This window comes from Podarcis filfolensis (assembly GCF_964270895.1).
Source record: "Podarcis filfolensis genome assembly, chromosome: 1".
NCBI classification, from domain to species: domain Eukaryota; kingdom Metazoa; phylum Chordata; class Lepidosauria; order Squamata; family Lacertidae; genus Podarcis; species Podarcis filfolensis.
In genome coordinates, this window is record NC_139604.1 from 78384493 (window position 1) to 78400768 (window position 16276).

General features: G+C 43.8%; 1 protein-coding gene across 5 annotated transcripts; it reads right to left on the reverse strand.

Annotated features, from left to right (window-relative positions):
• Positions 1 to 211: 211 nt before the first annotated feature.
• LOC310757694 (uncharacterized protein) lies at positions 212 to 14958 on the reverse strand. 5 transcript variants are annotated; one of them, XM_083603177.1, is made up of 6 exons: positions 12703 to 12833; positions 2777 to 2862; positions 2450 to 2537; positions 1742 to 1886; positions 1270 to 1391; positions 212 to 695 (listed from the first exon to the last, which is right to left on the reverse strand). In XM_083603177.1, exons 1-5 carry the CDS (start codon positions 12735 to 12737, stop codon positions 1293 to 1295), a joined length of 453 nt encoding a protein of 150 aa, XP_083459303.1. In that variant the 5' UTR covers positions 12738 to 12833; the 3' UTR covers positions 212 to 695; positions 1270 to 1292. The 5 variants fall into 5 exon arrangements, 1 of the variants encoding a protein (XP_083459303.1); XR_014545419.1 differs by lacking the exons at positions 1270 to 1391; positions 1742 to 1886; positions 12703 to 12833 and adding an exon at positions 13124 to 13271; XR_014545420.1 differs by lacking the exons at positions 212 to 695; positions 12703 to 12833 and adding an exon at positions 14865 to 14958 and having other exon boundaries at positions 760 to 2537.
• Between the last annotated feature and the right edge of the window lie 1318 nt (positions 14959 to 16276).

The following is a 16276-nucleotide window of genomic DNA, read 5'->3' on the forward strand; positions in this document are numbered from 1 at the left end:
ATATGGTGGCTCACATTGCTCAATCCATACTTTGTATCAGACCTCTCTGAGTTGGCCCACCTCTTCACCATAGTCACCATTGCCCATTCAGTGACACACTCCCTCTGGGTCCAGTGTTCCCAGAAAGAACATCAGGAGGAAGGTGAAGGATGCTGTTCCAGCTTCTCACTCTTGCCACTGCTTGCTTGCCCAGAAAGGTAACAGTAGGAAGGAAGGAAGGAAGGAAGATATATGATTTTAAATAGTATAAGCACATTACAAACAACAATTCAAAATCCAAATATCAAGATTATTCTGAATCTCCTGACTTCCCCCCATACCTTCCATGGGTCCTGATGATAATATTTACAACTGCATATCAATATTTATCCAAATTCTTATCCTTCTAAATTATCCATACTTTCTGTTACTTTACAAGTGTGGTTAAAATCCTGCCAATGTTTTAACCTGCTTGCAGTGGTCTCGTAAGTAAATCACAAACTTTTCCCATTTTCTTTTAAAGTTCATGTCTTCTTGATTTCTGAGCTTCCCAGTTAATTTTGCCATTTCGGCATAGTCCATCATCTTGGTTTGCCATTCTTCTCTGGTCGGGGCTGTTTCTTCCTTCCATCTCTGGGCTAGTAGTATCCGTGTAGCTGCTGTCACATACATGAACAATCTTTTCTGGTCCTTTGGAATCTCAGCACCTATAATTCCTAATAAGAAAGCTTCTGGTTTTTTTAGCAAAAGTTATTTTAAACATTTTTTTCATTTCATTATATATCACCCCCCAAAATTTTTTAAATTACTTTACATATCCACCACATATGATATAAGGTGCCATCCTTTTCTTTACATTTCCAGCAAGTTTTTGTGCTCATTCTTTACATTTCTGCTAATTTAGCAAGGATCAAATACCAAGGAAACTCTATTTTTTTCAATTATGAAGAAGAAGAATATGTATAATTTGGTACCCTGTTTTGTTGATCAAATAAACAAAAGGTGACATATAAATGGTCCGTATGTGAGTTTCCCATATAAACCTTGTTAACCAAAATATGATGTAATGTAGATGCTATTGAAAACTGGTACTCTCATCCCACCCCCCCAATTAACATAAATATTCCTGCCTTTCCTTTCCTTTGTATCCCTAATCTTTTGTTCATTTAATTCACTTGTAAGTACTAAGCAAGCAAGCAAAAAAAAAAAAAAAAAAGGCCCCACCTTCCCAAGTGAAGATTACCCAACAAAAGAAATTCATTTGGGCTAAATAGGAGGCCATTATCATACCTTGCATTCCCTGCTGTCACAAACTATATTTCCATGGGCAAATGAACAGGTAAAACTCCCCGGATTGGGGAACAAGGCACATCTTCGAGGACTCTATTGAAAACCTCAAAGTAAACAGCAACCTGGAATGTATTAGGGACAGTTTAGATGTAAATGGTTCTAACCTTCACAAGGACTGTATTTTATCTTTACCTGTTTTATTGGGAAGGTCTTTCAAATTATTGCATTAATATCCCACCTTCATCAGCAGAATTCAAGGCGGCATATGCAGGTTGATGTACCCAATGTTGGCTTTGCACCTGCAGAATGCACTTCCTCTCGTCCTAGTCAAAGCACTGAATTCCCAAAGCACCGGTGCCCACCACCAACTGCAGTACTCTGTGCCACCTTCCAGAGGGTTCACCAGCACACACCAATTGGGTACACAAAAATAGGTAGGAGAGCTCGGCAAAAATGGGATGCCTTGCCTTACATGAGTCAAAGCACTTTCTGCTAGTGCAAAGTCACCATCCATGCTTCCCAGGAGGTCTCCCAGCCAGGCACTGAGACACAGATCTGATGATTGTGAACCTAGATGATGTTCTATGCCTATAGCATACATGGGATTTTGTTTGTACCTGGGATGGAGGGAGGGGAACGGTGTTTGTCTACTGGCACATTCAAAGTTTCTTCCACAGATATGGCCACTGTTTCTTCTTTTGTTAAAAAACGTATCTATTTAAAATGTATGTCTTGCTTTTCCATAGCAACTGAAGCTCATAGTAGGTTAGTGGAACAATCATTAAAATAATATAATAAAATATTTAAATATTTCAACAAACATCTGTACAACACTAACCAGAATAGCTTCTAATGGTAAAAGGTGTTGCCGTAAGTCATTGCTGCTAACGTTGGTAACTTTAGTAATTGCTTCTAATCTCATTATGTTTTCTCATTACTGTATCTTACGAAATCTGGTACCCCACTTTGAAGGAGCAACCACACTTTAAAAGGTGGTATATAGAGCAGCTAATAGACAGACTAAGAGAAGTGAAGGAAATACTTTGCAAAACCATGTTTAACTTTCCATTCTAACAGCTAAAGGCGGCATGCACTAGCAAGTAAACCCAGGAAGCAAGTTTCACAATTGCAAGAGCGGAACAGAAAAGGCTAAGAGCAATGCTTCATTGAAATACCTTACCATGCAGGGGGTTGGTGAAGGGTGTCAAATGGGAAGATGCATGGCTGGTTCAGGCTATCCCTAGAAAAACTAGCATCTTGGATTTTGCCTGGAAACCAAAGTGCCAAAGCATATCAGTGATATCCATCGCTTGATAACAATCAAATCAGTAGCATTAAGAAATACAGTAAGTTTAGAATCCTCAAGAATAGCCCCACAAAGTCCACATGTTACAACAATTTAAAATACAGCATTAGAAATGGTTAAAGCATATTACGGTCCTGGGAATAGGGTGGATCCTGTAAACACACAGTGTTGATGATCCATGCTATAAAAGTAGGTGAATACCTCTGCAGGGGCTGTAACTTGGCAGGTTATCAGACACACTTGTCCAAGGATCCTGTCTGCATCCTCTCAAGCAACAAAACCTGAAACTAACCCAAAACAATTCCGGTAAACAGGAGTTATGAGAAACCTCTGGCCCAGACTGCAGCAATGATGGAGTCCAAGCCACATCACAACAAACTCTGTCTCTTAACTGCCTTCAAATTAGGCACGGTCAGCAATTGAAAATATGCAATAGACAACAGTAATACCAGCGTGTAAAAGCACCCAGGAGAAAACAAGCTACAGTTCAGAAAAAGAGAGACTGCGCCACTTTCTTCCCAATGTATTTTATTTTGGGAGGAAATGTTTTCTCAACCCAATGCAAGACTTACAGATCTGGAAATTAGCTATGTATTGATTGTTAAGTTTATATAAACAAACTTTTAAACTCCTCCCCACCACTCCAGATACTTTATTACAGCTGTTTACACATAATTACTATATTACATTTTTATCCTGCCCTTCCTCCAAGCAACTCAGGGCAACATACATGGTTGTGCCTCTGCCATTTTATTCATACAAATGCCCCATGAAAGATAGTGACTGGCCTATAGCCTATAGCCACCCAGTACGTTTCATGGCTGAGTGGGCCTTTGAACTCATGAGACACATTGGGTTGGATCTGGTCTAAGGTTTCGGTGGCTTGTTCTCTGGTGGTGATCCTAACAGATTCGCAGTGCAGGACGTCTAAACAAAGCAGAGAAAAGCATAGTGCTAAAGTTATGGGAAAGTGTACTTAGAAACAAAGTTGTTGATAATGTAGGGGAGCTCCTCAATCTATGGCTCAGCCGCAATAAATAGGTAGCTATCATTCTCACCTCCCAGAAAGTCCCCCAAACCAGTTAGCTCCAGACCATTTTCTCAGGAGATCAGGCTGACTGACAAAGGCGGTTAGAGATTTCAAAGCAGTGGCTGGCCGTCCACCAGTCAGGGATGATGTAGTAGTTAATTCCCTGCATTAGCAGGGGCTTAGACAACATGACCCTTTAGGGTTCCTTCCCACTGTACAATTCTGCTTATGACAAAGTTAAATGGTGATTGCTGACCAGGTCTGTATATCTTGAAAGCTGCGATCTTATATACATTTACAAGTCCCACTAAGCTTGAGTAGAATTGCGCCGCTCGTCAAAGAGTGTTCAAATGCACAGGAAAAACATGCATGCGTTCAAAGGAAACTGGCACATTCTAGGAAACGCCACTCAAATTAAAAATTGGCAGTGTCTTGTTTTGCATACAGTCAATCAATCAAATTCAAAAGCTCATTTTTGTTTAAACTATTTGGGTCAATTTTTTCTTCGTGTCTCTTGTCATAGCCTAAGAAGATCTTATCAACACAGATGAAGCCAAAAGTTCCCTTTCTTCATTCAAAGAAAAGTGAGCTTTAAGTGTTCTTCAGAAGATAACAAAACCCAAGGTACTCTCCAGTCCGGTGTCCTTGTGCTGAGTCACTTTAACTATTAACATCCTGGCCTACATTTGTTGTTATTTACATTCTGGAATCACAATGCAATTAATGACTCTGCAGTGATGTCCAAGTGCCCTTCTCCTATAACTGCATGTCTGTCTTTTGAAGCATTCATATGCTAAAGCCCTTCACAGAAAGTGACTATTGTTCCTCTTTGGCCTTCCTTCATCTCCACTCAGGCTAGTCTATTTAAATGACAACATTCAAAAGGTTAACCAAGCCACCCAAGTGCCTTTTTAAAAAAAAGAAAATAAAGGAAATCCAAGTCTAGTAAAAGCAATAAAAAAGCAGAGTAAATTGCAGCTGGCTAAATGCCAGATGAAAATTAAGAGGGAAAATTTGAAAACCAATATGCAGCCAAGACTACGGAGGTGCGAGAAAAGAAAAGAAAGACATTTCGATTAGACTTGCAAATGTTCATAATCTTCCGGTGTTATACTTTTGCATCACTTCTTCACAAAGAATAGGGGGATAAAAAAAATGCCACCCCGTCATAAAAATGAGATTATGGGGAAGGCGGGAGTGAATCAATAAAGGAGGCACTATGGAACAAACTCAGTTAAGGTCTTGGGGGCAATCTGGAGAATGTTGGGGGGGGGGGACTAAATCCTATTGAAATCAATGGAACTCACACTGGCTTTTAAGTTGAAAAGTGCTTCCCAAAGACTTGGTCGGCACTGATCTTTCCCCCAGATCAGTACTTTGCTAAATTATATTAATAATTGGGCTAGCCTTATTTCAGTTTGAAAAAGACCCTACATCATACTGTAACAGGTTGTGCCTCTTAAGAGGCTCCAGTTCTGCTTGGGTTTATATTGGTGGCAAAACGTCTGTTACCACAAGCAAAAATAGGATCTAAACCAAGCACGAAAGTGATTTTGTATTTTTTTAAAAAAGAAAATCAATTAAACAGCTGCCACATTTCAGCTATTCTCTTTTAAGTACTTGAGAGCAGTGTACTGTAGTAGGTCAACTGTTCTGAGTATCAAGTTTGAGGATATTGGGTAGTTTTAGGTTCAAATCCCCAATCACCCATGGAGTTCTCAGTCTGAGGTACCGTTTAGTGAACCTCAAAAGGATATTCCAATAACAAACCACAGTGTCACATAAATGGTGGAGCAAATTTGCTTTCTGATGCTCCAGAGGTTAGGACCCAAAAGAACGGGTTCAATGAACAAGAGGATTTTGGCTAAATGTTAAAAGCAGACTGCCTCAGAAACTGGTGGAAACTCATTGCTAGAGGTTTTTATGCAGAGCGTGAATGGCCACCTCTAAGTTATATTGTGTCTGATTTTCTGCATTGAACTATGGTCAGATTATCTCCTTTCCATTGCTATGAGTCTGTGAAATAGGCCATTCAGTAGTATTTCAACCATATACATATTTAAAGTTTTCATTTTCAATCGCATATACTGATGCGGTGAGGGAGAAGGGGAATTTTTACTTGCCCCATATTCTGCTGCAGATTTTATTTCACTGGGGGACAGCAGGGGTAGGACAACTCTGTAATTCAGACCAAATATTTGGTTGCACATTTGTTATGCATAGAATTTATCCAAAGCAACCTCTCCATTCCTTAGCTGCTTTGAGATGCATCTCACTTTGGGAAGCATTCACAAATTCACTTAACACTGATTAAAGGTAAAGGGACCATTAGATCTAGTCGGGGTCGACTCTGGGGTTGTGGCGCTCATCTCACTTTACTGGCCGAGGGAGCCGGCATACAGCTTCCAGGTTATGTGGCCAGCATGACTAAGCTGCTTCTGTCAAACCAGAGCAGCGCACGGAAACACAGTTTACCTTCCCGTCGGAGTGGTGCCTATTTATCTACTTGCACTTTGACGTGCTTTCAAACTGCTAGGTTGGCAGGAGCTGGGACCGAGCAACGGGAGCTCACCCCGTTGCGGGGATTCGAATCGCCGACCTTCTGATCAGCAAGCCCTAGGCTCTGTGGTTTAACCCACAGCGCCACCCGCATCCCTAACACTGATTAATGACCCCTTATTGCTCTTTTGTTCACACAGAGTTGTTAGGATTATTTGAAAAGCCTTTAAAATGCTACCTTTTTAAAAAAGGCAAAATACAGTCCTTCCTCATCCTTGCCAGTGATTGAGAGAACAAGCCTACATTAAATACATTGTAAGAAATTAGGGTGTGTGTGTGTGTGTGTGTGTGTGTGTGTGTGTAGGATTGGTAACCAATGCAGTCAGGCCTGGACTGGTGTTATGTACTCATACCCATCTTGCCCCAGTGAGCAACCTGGCCTCTGAATTCTGCACTAGCTGAAGTTTCTGAGCAGTCTGCAAAGGCAGCCATGTATAACACTGCAATGCGTGGTAACCTAGAGGTTACCAAAGCATAGACAAAGCTGAAAGGAGATACTTCATGCCACCACAGCCACTTGAACCTTGAGTAATAGATTCAGAAATACCCGCAAGCTACTTGCCTGTTCGTTGCCCATCACAATATGATTTATGCAGGGACCAAGCAAATGTATTGACTCCCCATGAGGACTTTGTACCCACTTGGCTCCTCCTCAGGCATTTTAGCTCTGTGTAGCAGGATTTCATCATGCAGGATTTGGCTTAGCGTTGGTCTGAACAGGATCATAATTAAGCACGCTCCTCAGATACAATCAAGAACAAGTCTTGGCTACAAATTGTGGCTGGGGAGAAGAGGGCTTAACCACGATCCTGTGTTTGGACAACATGCTATGCCAAACCTGGGCTAAGCTGCCATGCTATGCTAAGCTAATAGGACCAGGGGAGGAGCAAAGGGGATGCAATGTCTAGGAGCCAGCATGTTTGCACTGTGTCATGGTTTGATTTAGCCCCACACGCAAATGGAGCAATCGAATCACACAATTCAAATATGGTCAGAGGCAGTAATGCTTTTGAATACCAGTTGCTGGAAACTGCAGGAGGGGGAAATGTACTTGCGCTCTGTAGCTACTGTGGGGACAGGATGCTGAACTAGTTAGTGGGCCTGATCCAGCAGGCTTTTCTTACATTCTAATGTTTATACTAGCGGGAAGGTAAACGGCGTTCCTTGTGCTGCGCTGGCTCGCCAGATGCAGCTTGTCACGCTGGCCACGTGACCCGGAAGTGTCTGCGGACAGCGCTGGCTCCCGGCCTATAGAGTGAGATGAGCGCACAACCCTAGAGTCTGGCAAGACTGGCCCGTTCGGGCAGGGGTACCTTTACCTTTACTGTTTATACTAAATAAACCATCTCACCCCTTGCTTTTTCCTGTAAAACCAATTGCAGTCGTTAACAGTCGTTAACAGGTTTACCACACCTATCAGCCAATCACCCATTCCCACCACCCTTCTGAGTAATACCCCTCCCCACCCTCTCCCTATATATGGGTCTGGTGACTTCTGTTTCAGTGTATCTGAAGAAGTGTGCATGCACACAAAGCTCATATAATATTAATAATAATAATAACAATAACAATAATAATAATAATAATAATAATAATAATAATAATAATTTATTATTTGTACCCCGCCCATCTGGCTGGGTTTCCCCAGCCACTCTGGGCGGCTTCCACAAATACCAAAAATACACTAATATGTCATACATTAAAAACTTAGTTGGTCTCTAAGCTGCTACTGGAAGGAATTTTTTTATTTTGTTTATACTAAATAAGTGTGTGAATTAGCTGTATTTAAGGCATTATGGTGAAAAGCAGTCCATAAATGCAATACATTAGTAAAATAAAAATGTCTGCAGCATGCTTCCTACAAGTCGCTCAGGATGAAACACAAGCAGCTTTCCCACTTTCTGTTCCCAACCACCCTGTGATGAAGGTTGCACCAAGGTAGCAATGTGAGATGTTTTAAACATGTTTTGCTGAGAGTTCCAGGGGTTATTTGTGCTTGTGACAGCACTGAGGGTGTGCCCTCCTCTCCCCCAGTTCCAAGCAATGAGTGAAGGTTTGAACTCCACAACTCACCTGGCACACTGATGAACAGTCATTAGATGCTATATATAAATTGCAAGTAATAGTAAAGTAAAGCTGGCATCTCCCAGGGACACGTTAGCAGGCTTGCACATTTGCATATATGCATCCACACATTTTATCTTGACACTGCAAACTAGGGGGGAGGGGAAAGAAATAATCACCAACCTTTCAGAAATACTGATGTTATCAAGTCCTGGAACAGCTGAGTCACAACCTGGTGCTTGACTGATCAACTCTTCTCAGCTATCTGAAGTATTTACAATGCGTCATCAAGATGGTTTTGGTCTTTCCCTCTAAATGCCAGTTACTTAGTGAATTCTTGTTATTCCTCTCTACTGGCGTGTTTTACTGGTGAGTTCAGGTTTCCTACCTGAGTGTGACATGGATCAATAAAGGGACTTTCTTCAGCAGAAGGTACAAGGCTTTTCATATATGGTGGGCATGTGAATGGGCGGAACCATTTTGGGAAGGGATATTTACAAAACAGAACAAAGCAAAATCACAAACCAGGACGTGCAATGCAATCCATGCCTAGGTTTATGAACAATCTTCAAAGATATTCAGCAAGGAACTCACCATTTTTTCTTCTGGTAGCGGCACAATTACGGTACTTATAGCAAAGAACCAGAAAGGACTTGATCGCTTGCACATCACACAATGGAAACAGAAGATATGGACAGTTGCTTTATCTGAGACACTAACTAATAGAGTAAAAAGGTAAAGGTACCCCTGAATGTAAGGTCCAGTCACGGACAACGCCCTCAATGACATATCCAATATGGACCATCCTGTTGGATTATGGCACTCTTTTATACAATATTCAAATGAAAAACCTGATGATTGGCAATCGTCAACTACGCATTTATGGGGAAATTTGATGCATTAGTCTTCTGTTTGGGGGGTGGGGATAGGAAGGGGGAAATCAATTGTATTGTTGTTGTTTATGTTCATGCTCATATTTTTCTTGAAAAATTAATGAAATTAAAATAAAGGGACTTTCTAAATATTCTCTCTTTCATTTAGAGGACAGAAAAAGGAACAGGGGACAACTATGGAGTTTTCATGGTCCGTGCCGGATAGGATTCTGAATGCATTGAGGCTGCAATCAAATGCAAACCTTGTAGGAAGTAAGTCCTACTGAACTCAATGGGACTTAGTTCTGAGGAAACATGCTTAGGATTGCACTGTGATTGTCTCAGAGGTCTAACTCTAGAAAAATGTGTGTGTTAATGACAGTAATTTTCTTGGAATATGAGGGAAGAGAACCATGTTGAGCTGCATGTCCATGTGAAGTGTCACTTTGGGGCTGTGGGTGTAGGTGAGCTGGTTGAATTCAATCCATCATGGCTGTTAAGGAAATCAGTACCTGGGTAAGGAAGATACAACATTATGATTCCTGCCCACCTGGGAGAACGCTGGCAGTAAAGGAGAAAATGGCAGCAATTCACTTAGTTGGGCAAAAAGTACAGGGGTCTGTTCAGGGGCACTGTAAAAGCATGGTAAGGGGAACACATGAATATCAGACTATTTGGACCCCTGGCCAAGTATTGCTACTCTACTGGCTGGCAACAGCTCTCCAGCATCTTTGGCAGAGGTCTTTCACATACTTTACCTCCTGCTTTTCTAACTGGAGAGGCCAAGGATTCCACCCGAGACCTTTGGCATGCAAAGCATGTGCTCTCTTGCTGAACTATGACTACTCCCATTGCAGCACCTGAAATTGTCCCTGGATTGCCATCTTCTTCTGGTGGGGGAAGGAAACCTATTTGTTACTTAGATATTTCTGCCTTCTTTTCAATGCAAAAAAAAGGGCTTGGCAAAGTAGCTTACAATATATCTATGTTAGCGAAAATATAATTTTGGAACCGTAACAAATAGTATTACCAAATATATTTATCTGAGTCCAGTTCTATGACTAGGTATTCCCCAGCAGTAGATCCTAAGTATGCTCTAGAATGATCATAATGGGAGCCTCCGAGCACTGAAGCTGCTCCAACCCATGTTTTGGGGTTACAGCGGTGAGGGACCCTGCGGCCCTCAGCATGTTGCTGGATGCCAACTCCCATAATGGCCAAGGGTCAGGGAATGATGGGAATCGGAGTCCAACAACATCTGGATTCAAGGGCACCAGACTCCCTATTCATGTATGGCAAAAACACAACCCACTATATTGTATGCAATTGTATGCCTACGAGATTTGTATAGTGGATGCTCGGGTTGCGAAAGTGATCCGTGTGGGATGCACATTTGCAACACGCAGTGGCACGTCTGTGCACACACGGGTTGTGATTCGGCGCTTCTGCACATGCGCAAAGCGCAATTTAGTACTTTTGCGCATGCACGACCGCCGAAACCCGGAAGTAACCCATTCCAGTACTTCCAGGTTCCAGCGGTCCGTAACCCAAAAAAACGCAACCCGAAGCACCTGTAACCCGAGGTATGACTGTATACTGCTTGGCATTTACTGTACTCCCTTTCCGATTCGCAAGCACAATTAAGTATAATAGCGCTTAACAAACTGGTCAGGGAGAGTACAGCACAATATGTGCATAGGGCTCCTTTGCCAATGAGAGCGTCAGGAAGACTCTTAGTGACTCCTTCTGTATCAGGGAAGATTATTACATTCTCTTCTTCTACGTCCCTACAATTGTGTTGTTCAGTTTACTTCCCAGTCCAAATCCGAAAACTTGTATTTTAAAAATAATAAAGCTTACTGCTCATAAGCAAAGCACCGGGCTCTATTACAGCATTAGCAACAAAAAAACTGACCTTCCCTTTAGTCTTAAAAAACAAAAAACTATTGTTGGAAAGTTTTCCAAGGCACTCAAAACAGCAGTTCCTGCGATGAAAACAGCGAGCTGACGTGAATCCCTTTCACAGTTCCGACGGGTCCTCGTCTTAGAGACATTACGGTGCGCGGTGGTGATAAGAGAAACCATGTGGGCTTGTTAACTTAGGCACAGGCAGGAATGATAGGAATTCGCAGCGCTTCCATTTAATGATCAGAGCACAGAAGCCTCAATTAAAGCGATATCGCCCAATATTTCTCCCAGCTTCGGGTTCGATACAAAGCCCACAAACCTTGCCTAACCTACGAGCCTCGGCGTTAACTTATAACGCGCTTAGGATCCCTCCCGGTTTAGCGTGGGAAAATAAGGAGAACCGGAGCATTAAATGAGCAGTGTCTTTTTTTATAAAAATACAGATGCTGTTCAGCGGCGCCCCCCCCCCGCTCTTAAAACACACACAAAGGGAGCAGACTACAGACGTATCGTATATTAAACATCTCCAAAAGCACTTTGAAACCGGTAGCTTCCCCTCCCCCTCCCCTCCCCACTCTCACAGTTTCGGAAATTATCGAAAGAGCCCAGATTTTCCCCCGCCCCCCCCCAACTCCGCCGCAATCATCATATGCATTATCCGGTTGCATTTTGATCCATCGCTTTTATTCAAGTACAATGTAGGCAGTGGCCCTTACGTAAGGGGGACCCTTTGCTATTTTGCTTTTTTAAGTAGGAATGCGCACAAGAAAGCCCAAGATTATGTAGCTTCGCTCGCCAGACGAGAAAGCTGAGAGAGGAAACTCGTCTTAACCGCAACTCTCCAGCGCAGCAACAGATAACTTCTGCTTTCTTGCTTGCATCCCCCTGATTGGAAGAAGGTTGCATATACTTTTCTCCTTTTTTATTTTTTGGAAAGCGAGGCGGAGTGGGGGGGGGGAGAGACACAAGAGGAAAAATGTTCATTACATCATGAGAAAGTGCCTGCAAGATTCCTCTTCTGCGCGCGCGCACACACACACACACACACACGTTTCAACTTCCTGATGTTGCTGCTATATCCAATCCAAGCAAGATCAGGCAGAATTTCTCACAGCGAGAGCGGGAGAAAAGCACTATCAGACGGCGGCGGGAAGGGGGTGGCTGGGTGGGTTGAGGATTTCACGCATTAAGCACGTCGCTGGGGTCGGTTTGGGAGGCAATGCCTTGCGAGAAGCGCGGCTGGCCAAGATACACGATGCTTGCAAACAATTGCAGAGGCAAGCAAGACGCAGCAAGCCTCTGGCAAACGTGCGCGCCGCGGTGTGGTAGGTAAACCTCAGGAAGAGTATGCGCCCCCGCGCAGCCCGGCCAAGGTACAACAACCCATGCGGCGCTGTGCGCCGACAGACACAGATCTAACCACGGGCCCTTCCCAAATATGTGGCCGGTTTTGTTTCATTTAGAATGCCAAAGACCTTTTCACATATAAGAGGGTGGGTTTTTTAAGGGACTCAGAAGACGCTTGCCAGAATCCACACGGGGGAGGGGGGTGGTTAGAGAGAGCCAGTGTGCGTAATTGCAACATTTTCCGCCGCTCGACTGGTTATTAATGTCATCTGCACAGACGGCAGTCCTTTGCCCCCTTACCTAGGAGCAAGTCGCACTGAACACAAGGGCGCTGGGGGGAAGCTTACTTCCGAGTAAACGTGCATAGGAGCGCGCAGCACATGTGCCCTTAAGGGCGCCTCTTCCTCATACGCGCCTCCTCGGAGGAGAAGACGAGCGGAGCAGGAACCAACCCCGAAGCCAATGCAGGCTGGAGGGAGGAGGCGAGATCGCCTGCCGCAGCCCCCTAACAGCCCCACAGCTCTCTTTGACTCGGCGCCCCCACTCCACCTCTCCTTCCGAGTCCCTCAGGAGTGATACCCCCACTCTTCTTCATAAGTTTTATTCTAAAAGAGACCCACTGATTGCAACCAATATTTAATAAAAAGGGATTTTTTGGGGGGGGGTTGACAAACCGAAAGACCTCGCCGCCACCTCCCGAGTTGCAACTACGAGGTGTGTTTTTTCTAAAAACTTCGGTAAAGCTGTCAGAACAAACCTAATACTTACGTGCCGTTTATATTCGAGCTCTTTATTATTATTCCCCCCCCCCATCAAAATCGTGAGTGAAAAATGAAAGAGGGGTGCACTTTAGCCAACACCATGTGAAAACGGAACGTGAGACCTAAAAGGAGCTGCATTTTTTAATGAGAGCCTTGGAAAGATTTAACAATGGAAAACATTGACCGAGCGGAGAAAGCGCGGAGAGGAGGGGGTGGAGCGGAGGGGGCAACGAACTCCTTTAAAGTTGCCGATCAGGTATCTCGCTCAAGGTGAGATTCCACCTACACATGTGGGAAGTGGTTTGTTTAATTTATGGCATTCTTACAAACAAAAGAAGGCTGGTTCCCGGCGCTGGGGATCGAGGGGAAAGTGCGCACATCTGAAGGGGCAGAAATGCCGGAGCGCATATGCGAAGCTGGTATATCGGATGGTCCCTTTTCCAGTTGAAAGGGCAATCGGCCCCCCTACCGTGGAAGACAGCAAGGTAATCGTTGATTTGAGTCATCCCAAATCTATGCAGGGAATGGGCAAAGGGCGAATGTCCAAATGCGAATCTGTGTTTCATATCTCATACATAACCACCTACCCCACGCGCGCGCACCCCAAACTGCGGTTGCCCTACACTTTCCCTTTTACGGGATCTCTTAAACCAGACACGTGCACTACGAAAGCCCCCTTCCTGGCTTCAGCGTCTGCAAGGCTGCCAACGCTTTCCCAATTATTATTCGCCATTAAATAAAGAGCATGTCGGCTCTCTCCGTTCTTCCTTTTGATCGTTGACCAAGCGGGGAAGTGCAACTGTGAACGTGAGAAAAAAAGCTTCCATCAAAAGTTTCCTGTTCCCTCCCGTTGCAAGTCCAGCGTTCACGTTTTTCTTCGGCTCTCGCACTTTTGCCTCAACCCCTTTTGTCTTGTCAGAGAGAAATCAAACAAGTTCCTAGTTCAGATCTGCCTGATCCGCCTGGTAACAGATCTATTCCCCCATTGGCTTATGCTAATTCCAGTTTCCTCTTGTATTGGAGCCCAGTTGGGGAAAGGGGGGGGGGGAGTTCCCTCCAGGAATTAGAGCCAATTTTGTTTTAAGTGGGCGATCTCGCTCCTGCAATATTGCCACACGCAGCAGAAGCCGGTCTTTCAGTGCAGCCGTCTCAGCTGGAGGGTGGTGGTACAAGGGGGGCTCCGGAAAAGCTGTAGCTGATACTGCTCCGTCTCATAAATCAAGGGCTCCTGCCACACCGACGCAGATTTTTATGAATGAAAAAAACAACAACATTGCTCTCGTCGTGGATCCCCCCCCCCGCCACTTCCCCCCCTCCTCTTTAAAGGACTGGAAAGGGGAACCGACTTTACAAAGCAAATATTGTTCGGTAGAAAGGGAGTGCGCGCAGCTGGCCACTGACCCGAGTTATATTTACTAAACGCAAATTAAGAAATAAAAATGTGAGTCGCAGATAAGCGGACGAAGAGCTTTTAAAACGAGGACGGAGACACTCTTGACCATCTAACGTTAGTGTGCTTTAGAAATAGGGAAAGCGAAGAGACCGGGGGGGTGTATTCCAAAAGACTTGGGAAGGTTATGCAAAAAAACACATCCTTTAAGTTTGCATATCAAGGCGTGCCTGGAATTTGCGGGGAGTTTACTTAACGTTTCACAATGCCAGGCTGCGCTTCAATTAGAAGGCACCCTGGAGACAGAGAAGCTGCACAGGAAATATATATATACATTCATATCCGTATATACACTCACGTATGTCAAACAGCGATGTACTCGAACTTTGGGCATGCGCAGAAAGCTGGGGTTGCAAATTCTGCGCATTTACGCGGGAGGAAGCTCCAATGACCTTACTTCCGAGTAAACAGGACTGGGCTGTCAGACCTCCTCCCTAGTGTTTCTCCATTATATCCTCCAGTCTTATAGAACCGTGTCCGACGGCTCTATCTTTCTTACTTTGGATGAGCCCCATTGAAGTCATTGGGACTTAATTCTAAGTAAGATTACCTAAAATGCGGTGATAATGCCTTATGCAAAGCAAACAGCAGCACATCCCCATCCCTAAACGCATACCACATTTGGATGTTGAAGTGAAAGCCAGGGAGCCAGTTTTTAAAGGCGGTTTTGATAAGCGTCATATTCAGCAGTATTGCTCAATAATTGTGGCTGCGTACTGCAATCCTATGTGTCTGCTCAGAAGGAACCTCCAACTGAGTTCAATGAGACAATATCTCCCCAAAAGTGGTTGATAAGGTCCTACTTTTCCCTCTCCAGTCTGGAAGGGTTTTTAGTTTTCCCTAGATGATGATGATACGTTATATTAAGTTTTGGGTGGCGTGGAATATTTCAAATGGGTTGGAATCCCACGCCTACTTACCACGTGTTTTATGATGAAGGCGCAAGGGATTAGATGCATTTAAATTAACAGTTCAAAGTATCTTTCCCTCGACTACAGCAATGAAATCTAAATTCACTCTGAAAAGGGGGGGGGGCGGATAGAAAAGTGCACTTCCCGTCCCTTCTTTGGGTTCCGGCTAAGCACGTTGGAGGAAATAATGGCCACCATTTTGCTTATGCCATGTTTATGGCATTTCTACGGCAGGCTACCAAAAGATCTGCCACATCTTCCGGGCGAAGGGCTTGCCCCGCTCCAAAATACATTAAATTGGAAACCCCATTGGCTGCAAGTTTACTTCCAAGCAAATGCATGCAGATGCAAGGCTGTATTTTATTTTATTTTTTACAGAATGGTCAAGGGAAGTTGGAGACTGCAATTCTATATGCAGCAGCCCTTACCTGGGACTAAACTCCATTGACAATAATGAGACTTACGTCTAAGTAGACGTAATGTACGGAAGTCGAGGAGCCTTTGTCGCGCGTAATGAGTTTAGACTCAGGCTGCTTGGACTTCAAAATTAAACGCCACAAATAATTTGGATCGTCTTTTCCTTATTATATCTTCTCTAGTCAGTGGCAATAACTTCGGCCTTCTGTGCAATCTTAAGTACGTACATGCTCACACAAAGAAGCCCAATGTGCTTACTCTCTAGAAAGTGTATTTAGAACAGCTGCCCCGGGTTCTTTTCCTAACTTATCCAGAAAATGAGCTTGCCTTCTAAAATAATAACTTAAAAAATAAAATAAAAATAAACACGGCTAAGAATGCT

Excerpts from the sequence above, each read along its gene's own strand:
- LOC310757694 (XM_083603177.1), bottom strand. The coding sequence starts at position 12,737 with ATGTGCTGCGCGCTCCTATGCACGTTTACTCGGAA. Across the intron at positions 2,863-12,702 it reads CTATGCACGTTTACTCGGAA|TTTCAGGTTTTGTTGCTTGA; the intron begins GTAAGCTTCCCC and ends GTTTTGGGTTAG. Across the intron at positions 1,392-1,741 it reads CAGAAAGTGCTTTGACTCAT|GTTGCTGTTTACTTTGAGGT; the intron begins GTAAGGCAAGGC and ends AATACATTCCAG.